General features: G+C 34.3%; 2 protein-coding genes across 2 annotated transcripts; both read left to right on the forward strand.

The window, feature by feature from the left end:
- The first annotated feature begins 1,180 nt into the window (after positions 1-1,180).
- Positions 1,181-5,308, forward strand: LOC102579617 (cinnamoyl-CoA reductase 1-like). The gene is made up of 6 exons (XM_006345354.2): positions 1,181-1,424; positions 2,122-2,288; positions 2,393-2,584; positions 2,965-3,130; positions 4,263-4,449; positions 4,950-5,308. Exons 1-6 carry the CDS (start codon positions 1,295-1,297, stop codon positions 5,092-5,094), a joined length of 987 nt encoding a protein of 328 aa, XP_006345416.1. The 5' UTR covers positions 1,181-1,294; the 3' UTR covers positions 5,095-5,308.
- A 115-nt stretch (positions 5,309-5,423) lies between these two features.
- On the forward strand, positions 5,424-8,131 carry LOC102580951 (tetraketide alpha-pyrone reductase 1-like). The gene is made up of 3 exons (XM_015307857.1): positions 5,424-6,569; positions 6,690-6,881; positions 7,324-8,131. The coding sequence occupies exons 1-3, from the start codon at positions 6,363-6,365 to the stop codon at positions 7,504-7,506; spliced, it is 582 nt and encodes a 193-aa protein (XP_015163343.1). The 5' UTR covers positions 5,424-6,362; the 3' UTR covers positions 7,507-8,131.
- The last annotated feature ends 219 nt before the right edge of the window (positions 8,132-8,350 follow it).

The raw sequence follows: 8,350 nt of genomic DNA on the forward strand, positions 1-8,350 counted from the left end.
CCTTACGGGGAATTTGCCACTTAGTCCCTCTAATACTAGGAAAAAAATATTTGGATTCTTATAATATCTAGTTAAGCATATTTAATCTTAGATCAATTGAAATTGAGCGTATTTGATCCCTCAACTTGGAAAATTCTCAAATTTGATGAATTATTTAGCATTACGTTATTTAGTTATTTGTGTGTTATGTTGAGTTTGTATTATTGCTCCATATTTGAATGTAATATAATTTTAAAATATTCAAAATGTAACATGTTTTTATGAAGGAACTAACTAAGCATTTTAATCAATAGAGGGTTAAATGTACATGTGTCTTCTTATTTGTTTGAACTTAAATGATGATATTGATTTTAATTATGTAGATTTGATCATTAAATATATGTGTTTTTAACTTAATCTAAATTAATATCTATATTTTTTAAATTTTGGAGGTGTACAATTAGATACTTCAACTATTACAAAATTGAATAAGTAGACACATACATCATATATGGAAAATCGCGTAAGATTAGCCATGCAGGACATACACATGTATCTACATATTCAACTTTAAGATAATTTAAGTGTCAATTTATGTCGTTCAAAGTTGAAGGACATGAATGTCAGTTGAGACCAAATTAAAATATATGTGTATATATTATGCCTTTTTTTACAAGTATTCAAATAGATTTAAATGACTAAGATCTATAACAAATTATTAAAGTCGTTAAAACATTATCCACTCTAATATCTTTGCAATACGACATTTCAACACTACTCTATTCAATTACACTGTCGCCAAGGGTGGACCCATGTTGAGCGAAGGAGTATCAAGCGACACTCATTCTTCGAATTTTTTTTACTAAGTGTCATTATTTGACCAAAAGTTATCTATCTATTAGCATGTTGGTTTGCTAGCTGATTTTGTTGCGTTCAAACCCCAACCAAAACATATTTTTTGTAAGGGCTTAAAATTGTGGTTAAGTAAAATTAAACACAAAACCTCTTCCAATGGTGGTTAAGTAAATTTAAATTCAAGACCTCTTCCAATGGTGGTTAAGTAAATTTTACCTAAATACTTTAAAAGTGTTTAAATATAAATTTAAATTAAATATACTTAAATTAAGTCAATGGAAAGAAGTAATGAGGGAGAGATATAACCAACTCATGCATATGATGGTTAAACTTATTATATCTTATCTGCACAGCTTCCTAAAAATTCGGCTGTCGACAGTCGACAGTCGACACCGATTGCTGCTTTGCAGTTTGCCAAATAGAATTACATTTCTGTATTGTTTTTGAATAACATCTGGGAATGGATCGTAAGAATATTGGAGAAGGAAAGGTAGTATGTGTAACAGGGGCATCTGGTTTCATAGCTTCATGGCTGGTCAAGTTGTTGCTACAACGTGGATACACTGTCAACGCCACTGTTCGCAATCTCAGTCAGTTCTCTTTCTCTCCTTGTTTCTGTTTTTTTTTTTGGATTTCATTTGCACTAGTATTTGACTTTGGATCCTTTACAACCTTGTTTATTCTATTTGATCTCTGGGTTGATTTAAGTTTCTTGTGTAATAATGCTATCCCTATACTCGACATGTATTTGAGGGAGCTCTAATTGCAAACAGGGAATTGATTTGTTACTATATATAGATAGATAGTAGAACTAGAAAACGAATGCCCAATGGGATTGTAGTTATTATACATAGATACATCAGCTCTGAGCCTAAATTTCCTAGTGGATCATAAGTAAAACCTTATACTTCAACTATATTAAGTGTTAAAAGCCTACAAACTATGGTTTCACCACAAAAATTTCCTGCTAATTCGCCTTTCTTAGCTTATCAATCACATATAACTACATGAAATAGGGTCTATACATCCATTATGCCATTAAAAGTTTTGCCATAGTAAAGTCACTGAGCTAGTAAGTTATTGATTTGACGACAATAATGTGAAATTAGCTCTCACAAATGTTAACTACATTCAATTCTTGTTTTAGTCAAACCGGAATGGTGGTTTCACAAACATTTGATATTCAATTAGTTGTGGATCATGGACTTAGCTGTTACTCTTATTCCTTCCTCCTTCGTATATATAAGAGTGTTCCCAACTTATAAAATGTTAATTATAAGCATGCAGAGGATACAAGTAAAGTGGATCACTTGCTAGGTCTTGATGGAGCTAATGAGAGGCTGCATCTATTTGAAGCAGAGTTACTTAAAGAGCAATCGTTTGATCCTGCCGTTGATGGTTGTGAAGGTGTCTTTCATACAGCTTCACCTGTTTTTCTCACAGGGAAATCTAAGGTCAGAAATCTACTGTGACATCAAAATATGTCAAGAGATGTCTTTAAGGAGGAAAATGTTTGTTTGCTGTTAAATAGATCTTGATGCTTTAGTTTCTCTTTTAGGAGGAACTTGTGGATCCTGCAGTGAAAGGAACGTTAAATGTCCTTCGGTCATGTGCCAAATCACCATCTGTCAGAAGAGTGGTGATAACTTCTTCTACTGCTTCTGTTATATGCAATAAAAATATGTCAACCCCTGGAGCTGTGGCTGATGAAACTTGGTATTCAGATCCAGAATTCTGCGAGGAAAGAAAGGTTATATGTGTCTATAAATTGGTAGTTCTTTTCAACTTGATGAGGCTTATCCTTTTATTATTGTAACAAGAGGTTTGGAAAATGTATCTTTCTTGGAGTTGCATTGGAAGTTGATTTGTTTTCTTGTGCTCTTTCTTTATTTGATCTTTTCCACATCTTTTTTATTATGGGATGAGGTCCAAACTTACACATAGACTATAGGAATATCTTATTTTTCGATAACATCAAATATTTAGAAACAAATTCAGTTTGCTAATGACAAAAATAACATGGACTGGAGATAGTATTATATACTTCATTTGGTAGATGAATTTGAGAAAGAAATGAAAGATTTCAGCATTCTCTTCACAATAGGCTTGCTGAAGGTGTTTTGTTTGCAGGAATGGTATCAACTCTCCAAAACCCTGGCTGAGCAGGCTGCTTGGAAATTTGCAAAAGAGAATGCGATTGACTTGGTAACACTCCATCCAGGTCTAGTCATTGGTCCACTTCTGCAGCCTACACTCAATTTCTCTTGCGAGGCTATAGTGAACGTCATACAAGAAGGTAAGTTTGTTCAGTGACATAAGACACCTTGAGATATTCTTACCTCCTTCTCTAATTAGCTTATATAACATCCTTGATGACATATTTATGTATAGAATACATAATAGGAGCATGTGTTCTCTTGTCTGTGTTTGGCTAGCTTGAAATGATCTTGGAATTTTATGATCATTTAACTGGAAACTTCTTCTACGATTGTTCATTTTCTAGTAATGTTTTCTTAATTCAGAATCACAGACCTCTGCTTCTGATGATCTTTTTGAACGATTTTCTTTTCTAAAGCTTTCTAGATTATAATAAGAAGAACCATTATATACAGAAGTAACCATTTATTGAATTTGGTCTAGCTTTATTACAAGCTTCTGTTTTTACGATCTTAATCTAATTATATAGTAGACAACCTACTTTATTAAGATTTTCTAAAAGCCTACTTTCTATTTGTTACCCTGCCACTGATGAACATTTTATGAGAACAATCTTTTAGCATTTTTTGTTTTATCTACACACAAAATTAACTCTGACCAAATATCAGATATTTGCGGATGAAATGGTAAGTTTGGTAAATGCTGCTAGCGTCCCTTCTTAACCTTCTAGGGCAGTCACACCATTCATGAATGAAACATTTAGGAGAAACAATTCACCTTCCTTGTCTTGGAAAATATAAGTCGGGAAAGGGATGGTCAAGCTGAGGCAATATTTTAAGTGAGTTGGTGCAGAACTCCCATGGTGTAAATATATTCTGTCTCTAATCTGGTTTTGAAGCATGCATAAGGCATACATGGAACTTCATCTTAACTCCTCTGATACAGTTCACTCAAAATTAGGGGTAGTTTTTAGATAGAGTCTTTACCATTAGGACAACATTTTGGAAAAGCTCTTTGGTCGAGAATAAGTGTACCAAAAGTCCAAAACAAAGATGTGCTCTCAAGAAGTTTCAAATACTTTCTTGAAAAACTTAACCAAACAAGTTGCCTCAAGAAGCTTTGCTAAAGCTCGCAAAGCTTTTAGAAGTTTTGTCTGGCCAAACGAATTATGCATTTTTCTTTTTTTGGATTTTCTCCTTGTTTGGAGTTCAAATCAAGCTTTTGATGATAAATAGTACTGAAGCTTGACACATTGTCTTTATTTGATGAAGGAAAAGAGGCATGGTCTGGTGGAATATATAGATTTGTTGATGTTAGGGATGTTGCTAATGCACATATTCTAGCCTTTGAGGTTCCTTCAGCAAATGGAAGATATTGTTTAGTTGGGGCAAACGGATACTCTTCTTTGGTTTTGAAGATTATTCAAAAGCTTTACCCTTCCATCACTCTCCCTGAGAAGTAAGTATTGCCAATATCACAGTTCTAATTTTCTTTATACTAGTTAGTTTATATTATTATCTTCGTTTCAGCAGAGAAAAAAATCATCAATTGCATCCTTCTTCTAGGACAACTAATGTGTAGAACTGAATCTTGCTAACACTTAACAAATGTAAAATAGGAGAAACAAAGGCAGAAGAGATGTAACAAGTTCACAGTTACTGAGTAATTAAAATTTTTGCAAGTATTGACGTAGTGAAAGTTTCAATTTTAGGAAATGCAGCACAATCGAAAAGGAAGTAGGATAGTCAATTATGACATAAGTAGTCAATTTTGCTTTTCCATGTCACATGATTTCTTTTATGAATTCAGAGGTGTTGAAGTGGACTATTTTTTGACACTGCAGGCTTTATAGTTGAACATGTCTTGCTTCCTTAAGCTCACTTATCTTTCTCTTTAATTAAGAATTTTTGTTTAAAGCAATTTGAGGGATTCATCATAATTCTTAAATTTGGATGCAGTTTCAAAGATGGATTGCCTCTTACCCCACACTTCCAAGTATCAAGTGAAAAAGCAAAAAGTTTAGGAATCAAATTCACTTGTCTTGAGTTGAGCGTGAAGGATACTGTTGAAAGCTTGATGGAAAAGAACTTCCTCCACATTTAAACAACATTCAGTTGGTGGAAATGGAATACATTGGGCTTAAGCTACAATCTGCCTGCGCGCCTACACCCTGCATTTGTGGGTGAAAAATACACTTAATAATTTATACACAGATAATGTAATCCTTTTTTCTAAATAAGTAACAAACACTGAGTACATAGATAATGTAATTCATTACAGGTTGGTTTTGTACTAGTAAAAGTTAACTATTTTCAGGTCTTGATTGACCCTTTATTTTCCAACTATTTTTCTTAGGATTCAACCCTTGTTTTGTGTGTGAAAAAGTAATTAACTATTAATTGTTCTTGTGATCAAATCGATGTGTCACATCACTTTGTCTATGACCAAATAGTGATGCCTAAGTTGAGACAGCATTTCGTCTTCATTCTTGAACTCGGGAAGACCTTGATGTGATTGATGAAATCCTCTCTTCACCGCCACCTTTGTGTTATCCTTCAAAACTACCTTATAAACCCAAGAGTTGTTACATCCAATTACTAAGCACATCAGTGAAGGGCTAATGAAAGCAACAGGGGCTTTTTGATTGACATCTACAGAAAAGTGGGCAGAAGAATGTAATTGCTACTATTGATCAAAAATAGTAACAAAATTGATATTAAAATTGAGTTGGGCTCGTCTTGTCAACATATCTTGGTTGATAAGAGATGTCAGGAATATATACAAAATAAAAGAGAGATTTATATTAGTAAATTATTATTTGCTCCATGAGTGGCCACAGAGAACAATATCAACCAACATGGCCATGGCCACCACCCTTTGCTGTGGTCTTTTATTTTATTCCTTCCCACCACCCCAGGCGTTGTCGCACAAAAAGAGAAAAGAGAACTGAAGTCTCTTATGGTAGTCAAATTAGAATTACTTTGTCTGTATTGTTTTTGAATAACTCGGATTACCAATGGAAAGCAAGAATAGTGGAGAAGGAAAGGCAATGTGTAACAGGGGCATCTGGTTTCATAGCTTCATGGCTAGTCAAGTTGTTGCTACACCGTCAACGCCACTGTTCGTAATCTCAGTCAGTTCTTTTTCTCTCCTTCATCTTTAAAATATTATATTAAAGTCACTGCTCTTGTATGTTATTAATTTGATAACAATTATGTGAAATTAGCTCTCACAAATGACAAGTACATTCTATTCTTGTTTAAGTTAAACTGAAATGGCGGTTTCACATACATTTGATATTCATAACAGAACAGAAATTCTGCAATAATTTTATGTGATCATGTGCTTAGCTGTTTCTATTTATCCTTCGTATGTATAAGAGTGTTTCTAAAATGTTAGTTAAGCACACAGAGGATACAAGTAAAGTGCATCACTTGCTAAGACTTGGTGGAGCTAATGAGAGGCTGCATCTATTCGAAGCAGAGTTACTTGAAGAGCAATCATTTGATCCTGCTGTTGATGGTTGTGAAGGTGTCTTTCATACAGCTTCACCTGTTTTTCTCACAGGAAAATCTAAGGTCGGAAACTTACTGTGACATCAAATTATGCCAAGAGATGTCTTTAAGGAGGAAAATGTTTGTTAGCTGTTAAATAGATCTTGGTGCTTTAGTTTCATACTAATAAATATTCTTTTCCAGGAGGAACTTGTGGATCCTGCTGTGAAAGGAACGTTAAATGTCCTTCGGTCATGTGCCAAATCACCATCTGTCAGAAGAGTGGTGATAACTTCTTCTACTGCTTCTGTTATATGCACTAAAAATATGTCAACCCCTGGAGTTGTGGCTGATGAGACTTGGTATTCAGATCCTGAATTCTGCGAGCAAAGAAAGGTTCTATGCGTCTATAATTTGGTAGTTCTTTTCAATTTGATGAGGCGTATCCTTCCATTATTTTGGCAAGAGGTTTGGAAAATGTATGACCGTCTTTCTTGGAGTTAAATACTATTGTCCATATGTGTGTGCTATCTGGAGTTAATCCGTGTTATGCTGCTCAAGTAAGATATGTTTCTTAGACCAGAAAGAATTAATCAATTCTGCATTCCCTGTGTCCTTGTATTTGTTAGTATGGTCAGATAATTATTACATTCAATATATGTTATCTGTCTTTTAAGGTTTTTGCATACACATTAAAAGATACATATAATAACCTTAATCATAAGAGCTATCCTCTTTTCCTGTCTTAAACATCTCAAGTAATTATTAACACTACACTAATTGAAACAGTTAAAGTGATTTTGAAAATAAAAAGTAATAAGTGCTTCTTTGTTTGCAGGACTGGTATCGACTCTCCAAAACCCTGGCTGAGCAGGCTGCTTGGAAATTTGCAAAGGAGAATGGGATTGACTTGGTAACACTCCATCCAGGTCTAGTCATTGGTCCACTTCTGCAGCCTACGCTCAATTTCTCTTGTGAGGCAATAGTGAAAGTCATAAAAGAAGGTAAGTTTGTGCAGTGACATAAGACACCTTGAGATATTCTTACCTCCTTCTCTCCCAACCCCGCCCCACCAATTCCTTCTTCTCTAATTTGCTTATACAACACCTTTGATGAAAATATTTATGTATAGAATACATATTAGGAACATGTGTTCTCTTGTCTGTGTTTGACTAGCTTGAAATGATCTTGGAATTTAATGATCATTTAACTGGAACAAAAATCAGATATTTGGGAATGAAATGGTGAGTTTGGTAAATGCTGCTAAGTCCCTTCTTATACTTCTAAGGCAGTCTATAGCCTACCGCCCCAACCTTCTTAAGAATTCAAACCGGCCAAATATACTTCCAGTTCAACTTGCACTCTTTAACAAAACTCAACACACCCTTCATGGATGAAACTTTAAGGAGAAACAATTCACCTTCCTTGTCTTGGAAAATATTAGTCGGTAAATGGATGGTCAAGCTGAGGCAATATTTTAAGTAAGTTGGTGCAGAACTCCAATGATGTGGACTTAGTGTAAATATTTTTTGGCCTTTACTCTAATTTGAAGCATGCATAAGGCATACATGGAACTTAATCTTAACTCCTCTGATAAAGTTCACTCAAAATTAGGGGGTAATTGTTACATAGAGTCTTTACCAACATTTTGGAAAAGCTCTTTGGTCGAGAAAAAGTGTACCGAAAGTCCAAAACAAACAAGAAGTTTTAAATACTTTCTTGAAAAACTTAACCAAACAAGTTGCCTCAAGAAGCTTTGCTAAAGCTTTTAGAAGTTTTGTCTGGCCCAACGAATTAGATATACATTTGGTGGTGAAATAGTATGAAGATTGGTTGGCTCAATTGTTATGTAGACCACTCATTTT

The sequence above is a fragment of the Solanum tuberosum genome, unplaced genomic scaffold (genome assembly GCF_000226075.1).
Source record: "Solanum tuberosum cultivar DM 1-3 516 R44 unplaced genomic scaffold, SolTub_3.0 scf00068, whole genome shotgun sequence".
NCBI lineage: Eukaryota > Viridiplantae > Streptophyta > Magnoliopsida > Solanales > Solanaceae > Solanum > Solanum tuberosum.